General features: G+C 53.6%; 11 protein-coding genes across 11 annotated transcripts; 8 read left to right on the forward strand and 3 right to left on the reverse strand.

Annotated features, from left to right (window-relative positions):
- Positions 1–113: 113 nt before the first annotated feature.
- On the forward strand, positions 114–509 carry DACRYDRAFT_103956 (uncharacterized protein; the record flags this gene model as incomplete). Its single annotated transcript, XM_040767851.1, has 1 exon — positions 114–509. The coding sequence occupies one exon, from the start codon at positions 114–116 to the stop codon at positions 507–509; it is 396 nt and encodes a 131-aa protein (XP_040632362.1).
- An 834-nt stretch (positions 510–1343) lies between these two features.
- On the reverse strand, positions 1344–1669 carry DACRYDRAFT_43354 (uncharacterized protein; the record flags this gene model as incomplete). The annotated part of the gene is made up of 2 exons (XM_040774538.1): positions 1344–1469; positions 1517–1669. Coding segments are annotated over 2 exons (279 nt in total), but the record flags the coding sequence as incomplete, so codon positions are not given.
- A 532-nt stretch (positions 1670–2201) lies between these two features.
- DACRYDRAFT_19949 (uncharacterized protein) lies at positions 2202–3294 on the forward strand. Its single transcript, XM_040771733.1, has 4 exons — positions 2202–2366; positions 2462–2683; positions 2734–2781; positions 2825–3294. Exons 1-4 carry the CDS (start codon positions 2315–2317, stop codon positions 3136–3138), a joined length of 636 nt encoding a protein of 211 aa, XP_040632364.1. The 5' UTR covers positions 2202–2314; the 3' UTR covers positions 3139–3294.
- A 301-nt stretch (positions 3295–3595) lies between these two features.
- DACRYDRAFT_45876 (uncharacterized protein) lies at positions 3596–4679 on the forward strand (the record flags this gene model as incomplete). Its single annotated transcript, XM_040774667.1, has 3 exons — positions 3596–3695; positions 3750–3884; positions 3952–4679. 3 exons carry the CDS (start codon positions 3596–3598, stop codon positions 4677–4679), a joined length of 963 nt encoding a protein of 320 aa, XP_040632365.1.
- Positions 4680–4796: 117 nt separating this feature from the next.
- On the reverse strand, positions 4797–6272 carry DACRYDRAFT_103960 (uncharacterized protein; the record flags this gene model as incomplete). Its single annotated transcript, XM_040767852.1, has 5 exons — positions 4797–5191; positions 5256–5353; positions 5413–5633; positions 5685–5851; positions 5918–6272. 5 exons carry the CDS (start codon positions 6270–6272, stop codon positions 4797–4799), a joined length of 1236 nt encoding a protein of 411 aa, XP_040632366.1.
- A 177-nt stretch (positions 6273–6449) lies between these two features.
- On the forward strand, positions 6450–7770 carry DACRYDRAFT_61974 (SGNH hydrolase). Its single transcript, XM_040775685.1, has 6 exons — positions 6450–6595; positions 6674–6820; positions 6877–6914; positions 6971–7318; positions 7367–7449; positions 7495–7770. Exons 1-6 carry the CDS (start codon positions 6505–6507, stop codon positions 7559–7561), a joined length of 774 nt encoding a protein of 257 aa, XP_040632367.1. The 5' UTR covers positions 6450–6504; the 3' UTR covers positions 7562–7770.
- A 1926-nt stretch (positions 7771–9696) lies between these two features.
- DACRYDRAFT_74699 (Rhodanese-like protein) lies at positions 9697–11730 on the forward strand. Its single transcript, XM_040776081.1, has 4 exons — positions 9697–10026; positions 10066–10402; positions 10448–10623; positions 10702–11730. Exons 1-4 carry the CDS (start codon positions 9847–9849, stop codon positions 11188–11190), a joined length of 1182 nt encoding a protein of 393 aa, XP_040632368.1. The 5' UTR covers positions 9697–9846; the 3' UTR covers positions 11191–11730.
- Positions 11731–12095: 365 nt separating this feature from the next.
- On the forward strand, positions 12096–14425 carry DACRYDRAFT_113580 (uncharacterized protein; the record flags this gene model as incomplete). Its single annotated transcript, XM_040769659.1, has 6 exons — positions 12096–12303; positions 12395–12738; positions 12789–12999; positions 13047–13704; positions 13757–14052; positions 14102–14425. 6 exons carry the CDS (start codon positions 12096–12098, stop codon positions 14332–14334), a joined length of 1950 nt encoding a protein of 649 aa, XP_040632369.1. The 3' UTR covers positions 14335–14425.
- Positions 14426–14880: 455 nt separating this feature from the next.
- On the forward strand, positions 14881–15086 carry DACRYDRAFT_103964 (uncharacterized protein; the record flags this gene model as incomplete). The annotated part of the gene is made up of 2 exons (XM_040767853.1): positions 14881–15024; positions 15078–15086. 2 exons carry the CDS (start codon positions 14881–14883, stop codon positions 15084–15086), a joined length of 153 nt encoding a protein of 50 aa, XP_040632370.1.
- Positions 15087–16790: 1704 nt separating this feature from the next.
- DACRYDRAFT_103965 (uncharacterized protein) lies at positions 16791–17171 on the reverse strand (the record flags this gene model as incomplete). Its single annotated transcript, XM_040767854.1, has 3 exons — positions 16791–16979; positions 17029–17082; positions 17136–17171. 3 exons carry the CDS (start codon positions 17169–17171, stop codon positions 16791–16793), a joined length of 279 nt encoding a protein of 92 aa, XP_040632371.1.
- A 2107-nt stretch (positions 17172–19278) lies between these two features.
- DACRYDRAFT_46690 (uncharacterized protein) lies at positions 19279–19575 on the forward strand (the record flags this gene model as incomplete). The annotated part of the gene is made up of 1 exon (XM_040774722.1): positions 19279–19575. One exon carries the CDS (start codon positions 19279–19281, stop codon positions 19573–19575), a length of 297 nt encoding a protein of 98 aa, XP_040632372.1.
- Between the last annotated feature and the right edge of the window lie 895 nt (positions 19576–20470).

Below are 20470 nucleotides of genomic sequence, written 5' to 3' on the forward strand. Positions count from 1 at the left end.
AGTTCTCCGACAACACATCCGATGAGATTGTCCTGGGTCCGCTTAACGATCTTGCATTCGAAGATCCGCTTTTCAAAGGCGGTGCTATCCCGGCGGATCAGTGCGGTCCATTCATGACCAAGCGCGATCTGCTCGAGGCATTTGCTTTCCTAGGTAAACCGGGTCTCATGCCACTGGAAAACAGAGGCCCGGGCAGAAAACTCATCGAGCTTTACGATTTCCTCGATCTTCATGCGGGAGATCAGCACACCTTCCACTTTTCGCATGGGGACTTAGCCGGTCGGAACATCTTGGTGGACAATGAGGGCAATGTAGCTGCTCTCCTTGACTTTGGGAATGCCGGCTTTCGACCTGGAGAACTAGCGGTGACCCTCCCGGACTTCATTGATAATGATGCCGACAAAACACTATACATCAGCGCCCTACAGCGAGCGAATGGATCGTTATATCGGTATTACATCGATGGCACAGAGCAACGCAAGATGTACGAGTATTCTCCAAGGAGCTGAACAAGTGGTTAGCTTCAGAAACCAAAATATGACATATGCATGCAGAGATGGTTTCTTTCTGGTGCGATTCTAGTAGAGAACTGCTTTATTTGCATATGCTGTGTAGCCGCGCCGCAAGTGCGCTAATAGCGCTCTGACTATGCGTGATTGAAGGGGACAAAACCAGTGGAAGTATCCTTCACTCTAGCCCGAAGAAGCATTAGAAAGAAGTGTCCCTGCAATGTTATTCGATCGTAATTTTACATTCACATTTCTGCTAACGCGTGCCTCACACCTCTTTCTCTCGGGCTTACTATCCTTCCACCTCTTTGGCTTTCCATTCTCCAAGACCATTTCTTTCCTTATGTCTGCACTGCATGCGATCTGTTCGATCTGAAAAGACATTACTGAATCCCAAACAGTTCATCGCGGCGCATATCCGGAGGGGACTTCAAGCACGCCTGCCTGTCCAGAAGTGGAGGGCGCTTGCCTCCCGAGTGTGCGCCAGCTGCATCGTCGTGTGAGGGATTGGAATGATGGAATACGGCAAAGCTCAGGTGGAGAGGCGTGCCCGCTGATGAGCCGTAAGAGGCAAGGGAGGGAGGGAGGATTTGGATATTGTCTGGCTTCATTGCTTCGTTCTCATGAGCCTCGACGGCCCGACTATGCGATACCTGGTGCTGATGACTCTATCATTGTACGACGCTGAGGATCCAACGACCACATTACAACATCTCCGTTTCGTTCTACACCCTCTCCAGCTCACTCAGTATACGTCTTGAACCAAAACGGCATCCCTCCGTATACCTGCTTCAAGCCTTCTTCCTCCGGGTTCAGGTCGTTGTCCGTGAACCACTTGTCCCTCGCTGTGCGGGAGAGGATGTGCACGGCCGTGTCGCCTAGGTCTAGCATTGCCCATCCGTCTTCGGCTTGTTTGCGAGTTCTTGGAGGGAGTGGGAGAGAGGGGTGCTGTTTACTCAGCTGTAGGATATCAGCCTCATACACGCGAGAAGAAGCAGGAGACATACAAGCACCCTAAGACTCCTCAAAACGGCCTCGACGCTCCCTCTCCCCTTCGTGCCCTCCCTGACCTGAACAACAACGACCCACCTCCAGAACCCGCCAGGCTCTCCAACTCCCTGCCCGGCATCCCTGCTCCCCCTTCCCCTCTTTCCCCTAGGCCGCAGCTCGGCTTGAGTCTGGAAATGCTCGTATGGTCTGGGCAGGGGAGGACCGGCGTAGAGCGTCGAAGGGTCGAGTTGGGGCAGGAGGGAGAGGTGGGAATGGATGGTGAGGATGTGCGATGGGCAGCCTGGGGATGGGGGAGGGATGGAGGGGGGTGTGGGGGAGGGAAGGGGGGAATGGGTGAAGGCACCGGGGCCACGGAGGAACCAAGGGTTGGAGGGTGGTTGTTGGATGGGAATGTCTTGTGATGAAGGGGTTGGATTGGGGGGAGTGGATGATGACGACGATGACGATGACGCTGATGATGAAGCTGTGATGTAACGTGTTAAAGAGTGACGTATGTATGGGATGAGAGGGCGACTGAGGCGAGACATGATGCGATTATTCTGAACAGTGAGAGAAGAGAGCGCTCATTCCACTTTTACACTTTCCCTGATCCATCGGATAAACTCATTGCATCCGCAACTCCGGCTCGGCACCGAATCCTGACCCGTGTTCAGGGCACTCAACGACGACGACGACGACGACGGCACATCCAACATCGACAACGACAGCGACAGCGTATGCCTCATCGTCCCCTCTCTTGACCAGATACAGCCCGTCGTCGACATACAGAACAAGAGGAGAAAAGGGTTAGCGGGATGTCCGGCATCCGCGCTATTGTCCTCGTCTGCGTCACCTCTTTCTTCCTAGGTGAGTTCTATCCATGTGCACGCGACACCCTGCTCACTTCCTGCAGGTACTTTAACTCACTAGACTAGGGTATATGCGCTAATGTCAGAGGAAAGGGACACTATGCACCCACTGGACAGCAGACTCGCTCACAATGTGGAACCCGCCGCTCACCCCGGCCCACCTCGCATCCGCAGCGACGTACTACGCCCACCTTGCCCACCTACCCGCGTACATGCTCTGGGTGCTCGCTGGGCTAGCGCTGGGCGGGATGGGGGTCCTCCTGACCAACTTTTTCGATTGGAGGGATGTGAGCTTGTTTGACTGGGCGAGTTTGTGTGAGTGCGAGCTTGTTTTATGAGAGGAGGCAGGTGGCTGACAAGAGCAGTCTTGTACGCCTTTTCGGGGTTTATATACCTCTATTCTGTCATCCCCAGTACGTGCTCTCCATTGCTCATCGCCCCAGCTAACTGGTACAGATATCCTCCGTTTCGCCACCTACACTACACCCCTCACACCGCCCACCGAGTTCCCTCTCCCGCTCCGCAACCCCTTGCTGGAACTCGCCTCCTCCCACCTCTTCTGCAGCGTCGCCCTCACCGGCGTCATCTTCCTGCAAGGCGGGCGTTGGTGGGCCGAGGGGGAGGACGAGACCTGGGACCAGGGAGCGGAGGAGAGGCGGAGGCTGTTGAGGGGTAAGAAAGCGGAGGGGAAGAACCACCCGAAGAAAAGGAGCGGGAAGAGGAGGAAGGGTCTCTTGCGTGGGTTTGGGAGGGGTGGGGGGAGTCAGTAGTTTCCAGGTAGTGGGTATGGGGTGTTGCTCGGGTGCGGGTGCGGGCGCGGGCAGGATGAGCGTCGAGCGTCGAGCGACGAGCACCGAGTCTGAGCAGGAGGTGGACGGCATTGCATGACACTCATCGAGCACATATAATATTCCATTCACTTGGCTGCCTCTGCGTGTTTGATTTCCCTTGACTTCCAACTCTTTTCTCTTGCATTCTCTATCCAAATTGTGCATTAAATTAATGCTCTTCTTCTTCAGAGTTCACAAGTTGAAAGATATGAAAAATACTGCGCAAAAAAGAAGTGAGACAATCACATGTCAAGCCACAATTTATAGCACACGACCCTATTGGCCACATGACTCTGACAATAATTTGCAGTCGAGGTCATTGTCAGTTCCATTGTCAGCGAGGACAATGTCAACATCAGCGACGACCTCGACGACCACGACGACCATGACGACCACGATGACCACGACGACCTCTACGTCGGTATTGACGTCCACCTCAATACCGCCAATACCAATATACATATCCAACAACCAAGGTCTAATATGGACGATCCAAGGTCCTCCCCCCCTCCCTCCTCTCCGTCGTGGCCAGCTAACTAACGCACAACCAGACCTCGCCTTTCTCCGTACTAAACATATCTGCAGTGCGTTAGTAGGGACGCTGCCTAGTGCTACGCAGCAGAACGTCTTCTTGGGCTTGCCGGGGAGGTTGATGCCTGAGGAAGTTGTTTTGCTCGTTGACCTCGGTATGATCTCTTTCTTGCGTGTGTGAGACGCTTAGCTGACTGATGGATGTACTCTGTTGTGAAACAGGACTCGCTTACCTCGTAGACGACCCATCTTCTTACCCTTCGCCCACACGTGGGCAGCTCGAGCAATGGGAAGACGCACGACAAGATGACGTTGGCTTGCAACAGGAGAAGAAGGAGGAGAAGGAGAGGAGGCCGAAGAGGGTCTTGCAGGGGGAGGCGTTGAGGAAACGGGAGGAGAGGGCTCGGAGGGGGTTGGAGGGCGTGAAGGGGAAGGAAGGGGGTGAAGAGGTTTTGCAATTGGGAGAGGAGGAGGACGGGGAGGAACGACGACCCCCAGGGGCGAAGGAACAGCCAGCACCGACGCTACCCAACAAGTCCCCCCCGCACTGGGTATCCATCCCCTCCTCCTCCTTCTCCCTCCCCTGGTACGCCCCCCACCTACACTGCACCCTCCACTCCGCCCTCAAAGCCAACATCTTCAACTACCCCAGCACCCCGCTCGAGCGAGCGAAAAGCGCCTCCTTCCGCGCACTCTGGCAAGCCGGGTACTTCCTCGGCTCTGGGCTAAAGTTCGGCGGAGACTGGCTCGTCTACCCCGGGGATCCGCTGAGGTATCACAGCCATTTCGTTGCTTCGGCACGGGGCATGCGGGATCCCCTCCACCCGATGGAGATCATCGCTTTTGGAAGATTGGGCACGGCGACTAAGAAGGCGCATCTGCTTTGTGCATGGGAGGAGAGCACGGGGGACGTCGAGTTCTTTTCTGTTGAATGGGCGAATTTTGGCTAGAGGTATGGGCGTAGAGACGTTCATTAGCTGGGCTAGGGATACAGGGCATCCAGTACAGGTGTAATGGGTATGTAGTGGAATAGATGCGTTACTCGTAGGAGACACGGGCACGGGCACTCAGTCCAGTTTCCGCCTAGGTCGAAACGTGTCCACCTCCGTCCCCTCTTCAGTCAACTCCATAGCCTGCGTCCCCCACCTCTTCCCCCTCACAGGGCTCCCAGCCGCCGGCCTGCCCCCCGTCCCCCTGCGCGTCCGCGTACCCACACTCAGCGCCCTTACGACAACTTCGTTCACCAGTATGACAGGCGTGAACACAGGGATCCGGATAGGGATATACGGTGAGAGCAGGGCTGGTTGGCCCCCTGCGCTAGGGCTCGGGTGGGGGGCGTAGGGATGCCGAGGGAGTGGGTGCGCAGGCATGGACATGATGTTGTATGCTGGGAAGAGGAGGGCGTAGGAAGCGGCGTTGGCTAGGCTGCTTCCCCACATGCAGAGGGCTGCTGATGGCAGACCTGGGCGGGGTTAGCGCCGGTGGGTATTGGGTAAGGCGGGCAGGGGGGGCGGGGGCGGACGCACCGAAGAAGAGATAGTAGGCCCAGCGTTCTTCGTGCTGCTTTATTCGCTCGCTGAGCGTAAGCCCACGCGCGATATTGACAAACTCGAAGCTGTAGTACCTTTCCCTCAGGTCAGTAGGGCAACCAACTACAGGCAGGCTGCGGAAATAAGGACGTACGAATTGACCCAGCAGGTGAAGACGAACCCCGCCGGCTTGCCCATTACTGGCAAGTAGGCCAGACACAGCTGGAGAAAGAGGTACGAAAGGAGGAATATGAGCCTATACGCGCTGCTGGCGATACTGTTCAGCACTCCGCCGTAGCTGGGCGTGTCTGGTACTGGGGCCTGGCCATGTTGTAAGAGGAAGGCTTTGCGCGCTATTGTCGTGCTCCAGATACTCTGTGCGCGATTAGCGGTTAGCGGTTGCGTGGAGGAAGGGGGGGGACGCACGTTGAACCATAGGGAAGCGCCGACGACGGGCCAGAGCCAGAGGACTTGGTATGCTGTTCCTAGGTTGCGCTGGTAGGAGGGGTTATGAGGCAGGAGAGGGAGGAGGAGCCATTCGAAGGTGAATATTGAGATTAGGCTTAGGCCATTCAGCAGGAGACTCTTGAGCACTGTGCGTTTTCAGCTGTGGCCGCTGCCGACGAGGAGGAAGAGGAAGGAGGGAGGGAGGGACATACCGTTCTTTTGTATCTCAGGCTCTTGGATAAACCGGAAGACGTGGTCCCATCGGAAGGCGTCCCAGAGCCCGTGTAGCGCCCACGAAGCGTGCAAGCTAGCTGTTTCCCATAGAGTGAGGAAACGCGGGTAGTCAGTGTAGGCGTAGGTGGAGGCGTTCCCGGGGCCGTAGGAGGGGTGGGAGGAGTGGGAGAGGTGGGAAGGGTGGGAGGGACGGGATGGGAGGCGTTGGGCGTTGGAGGGTTGGGAGAGGCCGGAGGGGAGGAAGGAGGGGGAACGGGGCGCGGGGGAGGAGGAGGAGGAGGAGGAGGGTTGGGGACGGAGACGGGCTGGACGGCGGGTGGCTGGGCTGGACATGAGGAGGGGAGGGGACGACGACAACGGTGAGGACGACGACGACGACGGTGAAGGGGAGGACGACGACGATGGCGGCGCAGAGGATGACGATCGTCAGAATAGGAAAGCGCTGTCCCTGTACTCGGAGCCCTCTATGCATCTCCTCCTCCAACTGCTCTCCCTCGTCGTCGTCTTCTTCGCCGGTCTCTTCTCCAACGTCCTCACTCCCTCTTCCACTCAGACGACGAGCACCATGGCAGGAAATATGGACGCTATCATGCTCATTGGCGATTCTCTCACGCAGGGCGGCTGGGAACCTGGCGGGTTCGCACAACGACTAGCATGTACGTCCTCCTCCCCCAACCACTCCCGCACGGACACTGCACTAGTACTGACATACGGATTATTGCGTGCATGAACAGACAGGTATGCGCGGAAGATGGACGTCCTCAACCGCGGTCTGAGCGGGTACAACACCGAGTGGGCACTGGAAGTGTTCAAGCAGACATTTCCAAGGAACGACGGCGGCGGCGGGGGGCAGAAGGTCAAGCTGCTCATCATCTGGTTTGGTCAGTCTGCTCTATGTTGTGTACGCTCTGTGTACTGATGGGTGATGGGGATGAAGGAGCGAACGACGCTGTCCTCCCTCCCAAAGTGCAGCATGTACGTCCACTTCCCACGTCTCCAGACATTGACACTGAGCTCGACGACGGCCACAGTCCCCCCTCCCAAAGTTTAAGGAAAACATGCACACTCTTATCTCCCTGCTCCGTTCTCCAAGCTCGGCATACCACTCCCCCCACACGCGCCTGCTGCTCATCACCCCTCCTCCCTTCTCCTCCCTCCAGCGCGGGTCGATCCTCGCCTCCCGCACCCCTCCCGAGCCTCTAGACCGGGATCAGGCAGTCACGCGTGCCTATGCCCAGGCGGTAAGGGAGTTGGGGGAAGAACAGGCGATCCCCGTGGTTGATATGTATACTTTACTTTGGGAGGGCGCTGGGGGGAAGGAGGAGGGACTGGACAAGTGGATGCAGGATGGGCTGCATGTGAACGCTGCTGCGTATGAGGTGGGTACATCCTCCTCCTCCTGGGGTTGTAGCTGACAGGATGGACAGGTGTTGTATGATCATATAGTCTCTACTGTGAAAACGCATTATCCTGAACTTCACCCGGACAACCTCCCTTTCGTGTTTGCCCCGTAAGCCTTCCCTTCGCTTACCTTGCACACTGCTGATGGGAGTAGATGGGACGAGATGATCCGCACTACGGATGTGAAGGGGACGTTGCAGTCGAGGTATAAGAACGTGTAGGGCGTCGATGCCCGATAGATGAACATAAAGATACGATACTGTCAATGTCGGTCGAAGTCTATCGAAAGGATAAACTCCAAGCAGGCGTTACCCGCTCGCATCCGCTCCCAATGTTGGAGCTGTTGTCCATCGGATGTGTACTTATCCAGCCCCTTCCCCTCCCCTTTCCATTCCCCGTATCCTTAGTTTGATATATCCATCCATTTAATGCTGTTACTCCAACATTCCGCATCAAAAGCTGAAGTGAGGTAGCATAAAAATCAGTCAGGTGACCTAGATTTGCACGCGTCTCTAGCGTGTCAGACCCTGTCCCACTTCACTTCCTTTGGTCGTCACGCCGCCCTATCCGCTGTCCACTCACCCTAAGCCGCACTGCCCACGCCCGTACGCCGGCGTTAGAAGGGGAAGTGAAAGTGAAAGTGTGAGGTTTAACACGGAAGCAGGGGATTAGCTTGGACACTGCTGGTTTGTGACGACGACGACGACGACGACTACAGAGGGAGGAGTACGTTACCCTGCAACTTTGTCGTTCAAGGCCTACGCTGTGCTGTTCCTCTCTCTGTGTCTTCTTCGTATAAGCAACAAGAAGAAGAGGGAATTGTGTGGAACTCTCTGTCTTCCTCGTCAGTCTATCTTCTGTGCACGTGGTGTGTACGGCGACAACTCTGATTTCCGTGAGTGTTTTCCCCCTTTTCTCTTTCTCTTCTTCTCTCTCTTCCTCTCTTTTGTTGACCATTTCCGTATTAGAGGGTAACGTCCACATCTCTATACTGTATACACTCAGGCCAACGCGTGAGTACAGCCAACACCATCCGCTGGCAATCGCACAGCTTTCCTCTCTCTCTTTGTCCAACATTGGCCTTACTCTTCCCTTACTCAATCAATCAATCATGTACTAAACACTTATCTAGCTCACGCTCTTTAACCCTACCATCCACGACAGCGACGCACTTCAACGCACTCACCAACGCCGCTCCCGAATACCTAAAAAACGAACCTTCACCTTATCAAACTCTATCCTCATCCACTATGTCCCTCTCAAGCTCCCCAATCCGCGAACAACCAGCCATCTTCCGGCACATGCAGCCTTCCTCCCCGACCCACTTTGATGATGACCTCCCCTCAGACGTCGACATCTCCTTCGCTTCCAGTATGAGCATATCGATGTCCCCTGCACCTGAGCGTGCTCGCCCCATGCTCTCGCCTATTATGGACACGAGCCCGATGGACATCTCCCCTATACTGCCTAACCCTTTCCTTCAAGTACCCAAGCGACCAGTATTAGCCACCCTCCAGCCCGCGCAGAGCAGCTCGAAAGACTACTTCACCCTCAGTACGAAGAAACAACATGCGCACCAGCCATCCTCGCCTTTCGCCCTCCCCGCACCGAGGAAGTTCGGTACAGACATCCGCAACCTCCCCCGGTCGACGGAGGGGAGTCCCGAGCTCAGATCAAGCAAGAGCAGCAAGACCCGCGGCAGTCTGCCTGCGCAGTGGGTGCAGAATACGGGCAGTGCGGAGAAGAGGATGGGCGGGCTGTTTGATCCTATCCCTCAGTGGGACCAGGTCCGCCTCCTCTCCCTCTCCTCTAGCTGGGGATCGTGCTGATACAGTCCTGTTAGGATGGTCTTCCACCCAGCTCACCACGCACGGATAGGATGGACATCGACAGTTCTTTGGATGGGATACGGCCTTTCCCCGGTAGCCCGTCAGCGCCTGCCTCGCACGCCCCGTTAGGGACGTACACTTCACCCCCGCCAGCGGTCCTCGCCTCCGCCGCGAACCTCTCCGACCTCTCAGGCCTGTACGAGTCAAGCGACCTCCCTTCTTCCCCCCTCGCCACTTTATCCCAAAGAGTGAAGAAGCTTTCTCCGCCTAAACTCCTTGTCCCCTCCGACCTCCCCTCTTCCCCCCTCGCCACCTTCTCCCAGAGAGTGAAGAAGCTTTCTCCGCCTAAACACCTGATCCCCTCCGACCTCCCCTCCTCTTCTCCACCAACAAGCCCGACTATGGCGTTCAAAGGCCGCAAACTGGAAAAGTTCGCCACGGCAGGTGCGGGGACACTCCATTTCCGCACTGGGAGCCTTTCTCGCGCAAGGGCACACCCGTATGCCCACCCCCACCCACACGCCCACGGCCACGCACACGCAAGAAGACCGAGCATCAACCCTTCCCTCCCTGAGCGTGAGAGAGAGCATTTTGCCCGCCCAGGGCTCCCAACTCCCCAGAGCGCGTTTAGCATCCTCACCCAGGACTCGCAGCTCAACCCTCTCCAGAGCGGGCCGATGAGGCGCACGCTATCCCTCGCCGCGGAATCCGATGCCGACAGTGCGAGCGCGAGCGAAGCGAGCCCACTCACGGCTGTCCAGCGCGCATACGCAAAGCGCACCAATACCCGCCTTGTCACCCACGCTGATGGCAGTCCTGCTTTCCGCCCTCTGCGGAGTGGGAGCGGGGCAGACGCCGTCGACCGCGGGCCGAAGAGCGCGGTCGAACCTAGCAAGAGGGAGAGTTGTCCTCAGCCCGGATCTGGATTCGGATTCGGGTTTGGCGGGTTTGGGCATAACGAGCAGGAGGGAAAGATCCTCCCTTGCCTGAGGGTGAAGGATGATGGGCTTATGCGGATCACCCCCGAGACACTGGAGACTGTGCTCAACGGGGACTATGATGCTCAGCTCGAGGCGCTGCATATCGTTGACTGCCGATTCGACTACGAGTTTGCTGGAGGGCATATTGACGGTGCGGTCAACCTCGCTACTGCCGATGCGGCGGAAGACTATTTCCTTCGCTCGGGGTGTGGGATCCCCCTCCCTGCTCCGAGCACGAGTAGGAACTATAATGGTCCAGGTCCAGAGGGAGGAGCACAGGGCCAGGCCCAGGGCCAAGGGAAGAAAACGGTCATCATCTTCCACTGCGAGTTTAGCGTGAAACGCGCACCGACGATTGCGAAACATCTGAGGAGCAGGGATAGAGCGGTTAACGCGCATTGTTATCCGAGTATACACTTTCCAGAGATATATATCCTCCAGGGGGGGTATTATGATTTCTTTAAACGCAGTCCTGTGAGTCCCCTGCTTCCTTCCGCTTCCCTCACTCCCCCTCTTCCTCGCACATGACGCTAACTTGCACCATTCGTATAGGCCCACTGCGAACCCAAAGGATACGTAGCGATGCTCGATCCCAGGCATGCGACTGCCTGCTCCCCCTCCCTGGGCCAGTTCAGGCAAGGCACGAGATGGCAGCGCGCAAGGTCGTATACCTATGGGGATTCGGGGATGCCGAGACCTAAGGGGGGGCAGGGGCCGGTGCCTTTACCTTTGGCGCTGCCTTTTCCTGCTGGGGCGGCCGGCGCAGGCAGTGGGAATGTCAGTGCTGCTAGTGCGGCGGCGCCAGCGGCGCCGGCTAAGAAACGCCGGCCGCAAGTACAGCTCATGAGCGTGAAAGAACATTCCTCGAGCGAGGACGCGTTTGGATGTTTGGGAGAGCCGGCTGCTCTCCGACCCGCACCCGGACTCGGGCTTGGGCTCGGGCTTGGGCTGGGGAGTGCGGTTGGGTTGGGTGCGCCGCCCCCTAGAGGGGAAGGGAGAAAGTGCAGGGTGATGGATAGGGCGGTGTCATTTCGACAATGAGGTGAAGGGTTGAGGTATCTGTTTTTTGTTCGATTTGTTTCTTTTTCCGTCTCTGTGTCTTCTTTTCCCCCTTTCTGTTCCTGTTCCTGTTCCTGTTTGATTTGTTTGATTTGTCTTTGTTTTTATCTCTGATTTATTTGACAGCTCGCATCTATGTATTTGGTTATGCACTGGTTGCGTGACTTTTTTCTTTTCTCCGCTCGACTCGACTCTCTGCTCTCTGCTCTCTTCTTGTCGCTTGACACTCCTGTTTCTTCTCTTTTCCTCTCTCTAGTCTCTAGTCTCTCCCCTTTCTCATCTGCTCTGCTCTGCACTCATCTCATTCTTCTTCTCCTTCTCATTCATCTCACTTTCTTTCCTCTCATCTCCGCTCTCCTCGTTTTATCCCATCTCCTTCTATCCTCCTCTTCTTTCCTTGTCCCTCGTATCCTTCCCACCCCGCAACGTCTCGCCCTCACGCTCATTCAGCCCACGCTCCTTGATCTGCATTCGCAACTGCAACTGCAACCGTATCACCATCCGCACTGGATTTCACTGTATCTATCTCATTCTTCCCGAATTCTCGCACGTCTCTGTCCGTCTGACCGCTTGACCCTCCTGTATCATCTCCATCTATTCTTCTCTTCAAGCACCCGGTTTCTCCAACTCTGGATAATGCATCCTCTTCCTTCTTCTTTCTTCTTTTCTCACCTGCACGTTTCTCCAAATTGGATTACATATCTGAGCTTGACGCTTAATGCCTTACGCATGGTAGGATATGACCGCACGAATCTATTACGTCTTTTAATGTGTGATGCTGGGCTCCGAAGTGAATTACCCCCTATACGAGGGCGGATGCATTTCCCCTCGATTTGTGTTCGTCCACGGATTCGACTCACCGCTCTCCTCTTCTTCTTACCACCACCATGTCAGGCGGTCTCTACGGAGGTATCAACTTCTCCGCTCCATCTGCTATCGCCTCTAGCGGCATAGCGACTCCCACCCTTTCTACCTCTACTGATCACCCTGCCTCCGCCACCACCGTCGTCGCTGCTCCGTCAACCGATGAGCTCATCCCGGAAAATGGAAAGGATTACGGCCAGGAGACGAACAACCCAGGCATGAGCGCCCGCAGTACCTTTTTCCCATGCAGGAGATTGACCATGTTCCTTCCGTGACCTCTTTACCCCCTCGCACGCACTTGCACTTGCACCCGCGAATGCAGTGGAACGGTCTGCAGCCCTCGCTTTCGCTCCTGTGAGAAGACAGGCCAACAAGCCCAAACCGGCGGTCAGCAAGCCTCTCGCTGCTCGACTCCCAAACCTTGGGGTACCGGCCTCGACGACGATCGCCCCTTTTCCCGGTCCGGGCGTGTCCAGCACTGCGACCATTTCCGCTACTGCGGTCGTTTTCGCCCCGCCTACGGTTAGTGAGCCACCCCCGGAAGCGGCGGAGGGATGGACGAAGAAGATCAAGCCTCCTAGTATGGTGCTCGATGAGGATGTGAATGGTTTTAGAGGAGGGAGGGGAGGTGGTGGTGGAGGTGGTAGGCACAAGAAGAAAAGGAAGGTGCATTATCTGTTCTTCATTGGAGAGAATGGACACTGACGAGCGTCAAGAACAAGCAGCAGAATGTGAATGTGTGGGATCCTACGGAGATGTATGATCCTACACGTCCGAATGACTACCTTGAGTACAAGGCTTACAGAGAGAGGGAGAAAGAGGAGGCTGCGATGAGGCGCTACGAAAGGAAGCGTTCTTGGCATAGCAGCGAGGATGAAGAAGGGAGCGGAAGTGATGGCGAGAATCGCTGGAGGCCGCAAAAGGCCGGTGAGTGTCGCACTCCTGTGTTATGTTCGCCAGCTCAAGAAAAGCAGGTCGTTTCGAGCCGCGTGTTCGGGATGAATACGACGACGACGAACCTGCCCGACCTCGTGGCCTCGGTGCACCTTCCTTTGCACCTTCGTCTTCGAAGGTTTCTGGAGATGCACCATCCTTCGTTTCCACCGCCCCTGTTCAAATCGCAAAAGACATGACCGGGGATGAGGCGTATCAACGCCGTCTGGCCATGTCTCGCGGTCCTGCCGTTGCTGCCGTTCCATCTCCTGTGCCGTCGCCATCTCCCCGTCCTCCTTCGCCTGCGCCAAGACCCATCATGGCCGAGACTGGGGAGGAAGCTTACCAGCGGCGCCTTGCTATGAGCCGTGGGGCAGCCCCCAGACCCCCATCTCCGCCGCTGCCCGCTAGTGCTCCTGAACCTCCCCAATTCGTGCGTCCTCCACCAGAGCCAGAGGACGCCGAATATTCCTGGGCTGCACCACCCGCCTTCCCTCCTACATTACCTGTCGCCCCTCCTCCAACATCTTCTACGCCTCCCATGGCAATGGATCCTGCCGTCGAGAAGCGTCGACAGGCGGCAGCAGCTATTGCTGCTAAACTTGCAGCGTTGGCACCTGGCGGACCCACGTCTGTTTTCCAAGCGCCGAAACCTGCGTCTCCTGCGCCCGAAGAAAATGCAGGTACTCCGCCTGAAGAGTATGTCCGACCTAGTATAGGATTATGACCTGCATGCTAATGATATAAGCAGGGCTGACTCGCACAACTTCGCGGCCCGTATGATGGCAAAATGGGGTCACAAAGAAGGTCAGGGACTCGGCGTGAGCGGCGCGGGTATCGTCCACGCTCTGTCTGTGGAGAAGGTTGGTGGGGCAAAGAAGGGCAAACCTGAGCAGGGTCGGTCAGGCATGGGCAAGATCATCAATGTCAACGAGGATGTTAAGTTGAAAGAGGAGGTGGAGCGATGGGGAGAGCATAGCCAGGTTATTTGCCTGAGGAATATGGTAGGCAAGGAAGATGTCGACGCTGACTTGCAGGGAGAAATTGGTATGCTCTTACCCTCGTTTCTGTCAACATCTGCTGACGACTTGCACAGCCGAGGAGTGCTCAAAGCACGGCGTAGTCGAGCGTGTCTACATCCACGTCGCCCCGCGCCGCAGCGCGCCCGAAGACGAAGTCCGCATATTCGTCAAGTTTTCTGGACCTGTCGGTGCATGGAAGAGCGTTCGTGAGCTGGACGGACGGTTCTTCAATCGCCGGACCGTGAAGGCGAGGTATTATGATGAACAGCAGTTCGATATGCACTACTTTGACATGCCCTTGCCTTGAGTTCTTCTTTTACATTCTCATTCCTTTTACGTTGACGCTGTACTTCTTGAATTGATCATCCCTGGCCAACGGAGTTGGGCCAGGTCTTCCAGACATACAAAGCTGTGCTCTTGCATTTTGTGAACCTAAACGTTTATCCGCCGTCACGTGAGCCGTAGGTCGCTGTTTGTGTGGTCCCGGACTCTGAATTAGCGGATATTGATTTGCGTCTGCTTTTGCTCCCCTTCCTTCGTCATTGTTGTTGTCAGAAAGGCATCCCTTCTGCCTTTTTAACTCCTATGACAATCTCTAACAGTACTCTGTCGACTTACCTATATCTCTAATGTAGCCCATCCTCCTCAGTTTCATGGCTGATCCTGCCCCTGATCATCCTCTCCTTGCTCCCTGGCCCAACTGTCCCATGCATGCCACCCCTGCCACTCAGCTTCTTCTTTGGCACACCACTGTCTTTAGTAAGTTCCTCCGTTGTTCTTGTTATCTTTGCTGATGCCTGCAAAGAGTGTATGACACCTGACTGTCCCTGGACTAGTGAGATCCTTGACGACAATGTCTGTTGCTGCTGACATCATTGTAGTTAACAGGACAGTCTGGGTGCAAAGCATGGGCTATGGGGCGAAGTTTCTCCCCCAGTTGCTGGGTACTGCTGGATACTGGGCTATTGTTCCCCATGTTGGGAACTTTGCTAATCCTGTGTGCATCTGTTCCCGGTGTTCTTTTCTTTCTTTTCTGACACATATACTTAGGTTGCTTAATCCTGCCGGACCTGTCATAGGTGCTGAATTTGCTGTGATGCTCCCCAATGTGCATGATGACATCATTGGCAACAGTGCAGATGCTGGCGTTGGCATTTGTGCTGGCCCTGGTCCCAGTGCTCCCCTTGCTGCTGATCCTGCTGTACATCCTCCTGCAGGCGTCTTTTGCAGTGGTGTCCCTGAGCCTACTTCTCCCCCTCTTGAATGTGTTCCTCTGTCAGGGCACTGCCTGTTACCACCCCTGGCCACCCGTTTCGCCCTAGGAGCAATGAAACAACAAGCCCCTGGAACTTCCTGTACTGGTAACTGCCTTAGGACAATGGCAGTGGCCATACAAGACATTGTGCAGAGGACACCACAAGACTGCTGTGTCCAGACACTTGGGGTGAGACATAGCGGTGCTAAAGGCCCCTACTGGGAGTAGTGGGACACAAGATGACACTTGTAGGAGTCTCCACAATTTATTGGAAAGGTTTGGGAGGCCTGGGGGTGTTGCTAGGACGTCTATCTGACATTTGTAGGAGTCCCCAGAATTTACCTGGACTCCTGGGCTTCTGGTGAACACCTACAAGGTATATAAACAGTAGTACAGTGATGTTGTATCCCTCAGATTTGATCTCTGAGGAAACTCCTTAGTCTACAAGCAGTTTCTAAGTCATCTCATCATCTTGAACCCCTTCTACACACACCTGAACACCCTGCTCTCAGAAACCTGCCTTGACTCCACAACTCTTGCTACACTTTTCAGCTATCTATAACTGACTTATAACACCCCATGGGACCCCCCAGTGACCCCCTTGGACCCCCCCAATAATCCAGCTGGCCCTGGTGATGTGGATATCAACTAGTACTGCTGGTTAGAGCCGCTTTCAACCACAGTAGACCCCCCAGCACTTCATCTATTGTTTGGGATTAGTGTGTGGCAACCTTGCTAGAACTAGTGCCCTCACATCCTCTTCCTCCTGGCAGCCCTGCCGGTGATGCTGCCGGTAACACAGCCATAGCACCAGATCCTGCTCCTGCTGCAGAAGGTGGCATTCCTGCTCTTGGTGCTCCTTATGTTGCTGGTGTTGCCAACATCATCCATCTTCCCCCTGTCTTGCACATAGGATACCATATGAATTGCAACAACTGCCATGTGAGTTACTGTCGATTTTGCATGTTTGTTCTGCTCATGTTCTTCCTAGGTGAAGTTGTTCCTTGTGGAGGAAACTATTTTTCTTCAGTTGCTGCATATGGTGAACAGTGTTTGTAACATGTGCGTCAATGACGAGGCTATTTGTGCAGAGAACATTGGCTTGTGTGTGCAGAATGCACAGCTGCAGGCTCTCCATGAGCAACTTCTCCTGCATATTGCTGAGCTTGAGCATGGCCCCCTTGGCATTCCTCATGGGCATGGTTGTAGTGGCATGTATGGCAGCTGTGGTGGTTGAATCGCTAGTGTAGTCCTCTCTTCATGTCCTGGTGTTGTATGGGTCTTTATTGCTGTTTATCAGCTGGATCACTGTCTTTCTCCACATAGTTAATCAAATGTTTTATCAGTGTCCTTGCCCATATTGACTTCGTTGTCAACAAAGTATACTTTGCAATGGGAGCACACAGTGATGTCAATATGGCATAGTACATTGTGTCATTACAAGAAGTACATGTCTGCCCTCCTTCCTCCATGCCTGTCGTCCATATTTACTACACAACTGTGCTCTCCTACTTCATGTTACCCAGTGTCGTTGATGTCACTGACCCCCTTATGTCTTTGCTGCCCTCAGACACTCTCATGATGTCCTTGAGATCAACTATGCCATATGCATCTGCCTCATCCAATGTGTGCTGTATAGCAGCAGCAGTCTTGAACAGCCAGTGGTCTTTGGATGTCTCTTCATCTTTCACTTCTGCCTGTATACCATTAGCTATTCTTCTGTTTTATAATGCGATTTGGACCCACCTCCCAGTCTGCAGCTGGTAATGTATCACTGAACAGTAGTTCTGCAATAATTATCTGCAATATGGATCAACTTGCCACATGTAACTGATGTCCTTATTTTGACTTACATCTGCGATGCCGTTGATGTACACAAATGGCAACATGGTTCTGCATTTTGACTCCATGACATGGTGGTGTTCTGTAGGAGTGTTTGGACTTGGGGACTCCTTCCAGCTAGCTCACCTTATATACAGCAGCTCATGTGGGTCTGCGTTGGGTCTGAATGTGAGACCCCTTTCCCATCTGTTTCCACATTGATTGGGTGAAGTACCAAAGTCTCTGCTACTCTTTCTTGTATCCCTTATCTCACGCTTGTTGAAATTATATCTCTTGTCATTATGGTTGTTATCAAAGATGTCATTGATGACAAAGAGCTTGCTCCTCATCTAACATTGACCACTGATGATGGCTCCTTGTTGTCTTCTGTTACCGGCAATAACTCTGTTGACAGGATGCATGCCCATGCTTACATAGCAAAGCAACGTGGCTGGCCCCCAGCTCAACTTCAAGAATTGGAGCTTGCCATTACGAGGGGGTTGCAGTCAATTGATGTGGAAGTGTCAGTTGATGCTAACCATTGGGGACCCAGTCAATAGTGCATGCCCCTCCTTACACGTCCTTTACCATTCCCTGATCTTTGCTAGCCTCATTGACCTGACAGTTCATACTGCTGCTTGTCCCCCTCTCCCAATGAACCATGTTTGTGACTTCCTTCCCCTCAATAGGGACAGCATCATGATTAAGAATGTTGTCTATGGTGATGACCCTGCTGATGTGGGGGCCATATGATGTGATCATCTCGATCTATTCTATGACTTTGTTGGGGTTTACACTTGGCTCCCAACAGATCTCCTCATTCAGATTGAACAGGATCCTTTGCTTGTTGTCGCTAGCATCTGCTCCCTCACTCGCTTCTTGACTACTTACACTGGCATCAGTCAGCAGGGCCTCCGTTGTATTTGCAATGTGCATTGAGTACCCTATGGCCCACACCACACTAAGGAGATGCTCAGACACAAACTTAGCTCACACTTCTGTGGCAATGCTGACTGCTTCTCTGCAATCTATATCTTCAATGAGCAGAACACCTGATGCTATGATCAGAAATGGCAGCTCCCAGTCTCTTTGGATCTTCCTACATGCACAGTTAGGGCAAGAGTAGAGCATTCCACCCCATCAGCTCCTCCATATCCAGTCATTGTCAGTGATGACACTGTCCTCAACATCATCAAGGAATATCAGAGTCTTTGCAAAGTTTCTTATGCTGCAATTATGACTTGTGCTGTCTGTGCTGAGAAGGTGAGGAAAGGAGAGCTTACTTACATTGCTGTAGAGTGTATTGACTTCTCACTGCTTTTGCCGGGTGATACATTTCCTCCCCACTTGACACCAATGGGCTACAATGCCACCACATATGATGGTGCTTTCTTGTATGCACTTGGTCTTTCTCACCTGTGGTGCAAAGCTGGTCATGTTGCCTTGTGCAGTGTCTGTGAATATTCTCTCTTAGCAAGGCATGAAATGCCTCTGCTGTCTTTGGCTAATCAGTTTTATTATGGCCATGATCACTTGCCACCTGATGTCAAGAACGTGTTTCTCCAGGCATCTCATATCAATCTCAGGCTGGTTGCTAGGTATGATTGTTCTAGTGTCTGCTGTCTGCTCATGAATGATCATACCAAGGATAAGTTGTTTCAAAATCCCCTTCTTGGCACACAGCAGTATTCTAGGGGTAATGTTCTTGTTCTACCCAGGGATCATGCTTGTCTCCACCATGTCTTGCCACCTACTATTGACGCCCTGCATGACTCATTCACTGTCATATTCTCTGGTTCTCTGCATCCATCTGATGCTGACATTAGGTACATGACACCTTTGTTAGCATCAGCTTGGAGGGTCAAAACCCTGCTGGCATTTCTTCTATCTTCCAGCAAGTGTTACTCAACATATTTGGATCTCCCTGCCGCATCTTTTTCAGATGAAAACTTCACTGCTCTCTTTGGCACCAAGGACACTGATGCTCAAATGCTCCTTCCAGCTGTGAATATTGCACAATTGCCTGTTGAGGACTCCCAGATTGTGGCTACATCAGATTTGATTGGGAGGAACACATTGGCACCAGTTGTTGCGGATGATGATAATGGTGGCAATCTTCTCCTGGAAGGGTGCAGCTTCACCAAAGGCAACTACGACAGGGACAATGAATGACAGATGAAAGCAATTGTTTTGTTTCATTGCCTCAATGGCAACAAATTTGTGCTCAGTTCGGCAGGTTGCACACCCATCACTGACTTCAACAACCATCTCTTGCTTGGTGGTCTATTCCTGCATCTGGATCCTTTCGGAATTGGTGGTTTTGATCACCTGTGTCATCATCGCCCTGTGAGTATGGCCAAGCAGCTTTGGCATCTTCTTATGCTACATAATGGACCTTTTGAAAAAGATGCCCAGTTTGCTTTTGTCATTCACAATATTTTGCAGAAGCGAGCTTCATATCATGACTGTTGATTCAAAGTCAAGGCTTTGCAGCAAGATCATCTCATCTTGGAACTCAACGCAGTATCTCCTGTCATGCTGCAACAACTATGTGATAAGCTTAAACAGGATCCCTCTGTCTCTGCTGCCAACAATGACGAGTGTCATGTACTTTGTCTCCTTGTGGGTATTCAGTTGCTCCACAAGGATGCTGCTGGTACTAATGGCTACAAGGAAGTTCACCGGAATGAAATTCGAAGCATGATCCAATATCTTGGCATCCCTGCATTGTACATAACCTTTTGCCCTAATGACATTGATAGTGCTCTTGTCCGGCTCAGTAGCAGCGACTATGCCAATGAAAGTGAGGTTGTCAATGGTGACACCTATGGCTCAAAGATGAGAAGAGCTTAGAGAGTTGCTGACAATCCTGCATTGGCCACTTGGTGCTTCCATGAACTGTTCAGTGTTTCATTAATATTATTCTATGTGTAAACAAAGGCATGGGCTTGTTTGGGCCTTGTAATGGAGTTTATGGGATGGTTGAAGCACAGGGTAGGGGGACTCTGCACATTCATCTCCTTGTTTGGTTATGTCACCACCTGTTGCCTCAGGTGTCAGGGCACCAGCTCATTGCTTGGTCAAGAGACATGACTAAGCCTTTATGACATGGAAGTAGCTGGTATACCTTGGCATGTGCTGGAACCTGCTGGAAGGATTGGATGGTCAGGTGACCTGCTGTGCATGGCTGTGCATGACCTCATATGACCTCATCCTTGGTCATATGACCTGATCACCTGACTAGGCTGAGTAAGCAAGATGTTCTAGCAGGTTCCACCACAGAGGTATAAATATAAGGCCTACTCTGCCTGGGGACTGTCTCTTCAGACTTGGTCTCTTAGGATCATCCACAGGTACCTATACTGTA

The sequence above is a fragment of the Dacryopinax primogenitus genome, assembly GCF_000292625.1.
Source record: "Dacryopinax primogenitus strain DJM-731 SS1 chromosome Unknown DACRYscaffold_2, whole genome shotgun sequence".
Taxonomy (NCBI): Eukaryota; Fungi; Basidiomycota; class Dacrymycetes; order Dacrymycetales; family Dacrymycetaceae; genus Dacryopinax; species Dacryopinax primogenitus.

Excerpts from the sequence above, each read along its gene's own strand:
- DACRYDRAFT_74699 (XM_040776081.1), top strand. The coding sequence starts at position 9,847 with ATGAGGCGCACGCTATCCCTCGCCGCGGAATCCGATGCCGACAGTGCG. Across the intron at positions 10,027-10,065 it reads GTGGGAGCGGGGCAGACGCC|AGGGAGAGTTGTCCTCAGCC; the intron begins GTCGACCGCGGG and ends GAACCTAGCAAG. Across the intron at positions 10,624-10,701 it reads ATTTCTTTAAACGCAGTCCT|GCCCACTGCGAACCCAAAGG; the intron begins GTGAGTCCCCTG and ends CCATTCGTATAG.
- DACRYDRAFT_61974 (XM_040775685.1), top strand. The coding sequence starts at position 6,505 with ATGGCAGGAAATATGGACGCTATCATGCTCATTGGCGATTCTCTCACG. Across the intron at positions 6,596-6,673 it reads GTTCGCACAACGACTAGCAT|ACAGGTATGCGCGGAAGATG; the intron begins GTACGTCCTCCT and ends GTGCATGAACAG. Across the intron at positions 7,450-7,494 it reads CTCCCTTTCGTGTTTGCCCC|ATGGGACGAGATGATCCGCA; the intron begins GTAAGCCTTCCC and ends TGATGGGAGTAG.
- DACRYDRAFT_19949 (XM_040771733.1), top strand. The coding sequence starts at position 2,315 with ATGTCCGGCATCCGCGCTATTGTCCTCGTCTGCGTCACCTCTTTCTTC. Across the intron at positions 2,367-2,461 it reads CGTCACCTCTTTCTTCCTAG|GGACACTATGCACCCACTGG; the intron begins GTGAGTTCTATC and ends GTCAGAGGAAAG. Across the intron at positions 2,684-2,733 it reads GTTTGACTGGGCGAGTTTGT|TCTTGTACGCCTTTTCGGGG; the intron begins GTGAGTGCGAGC and ends TGACAAGAGCAG.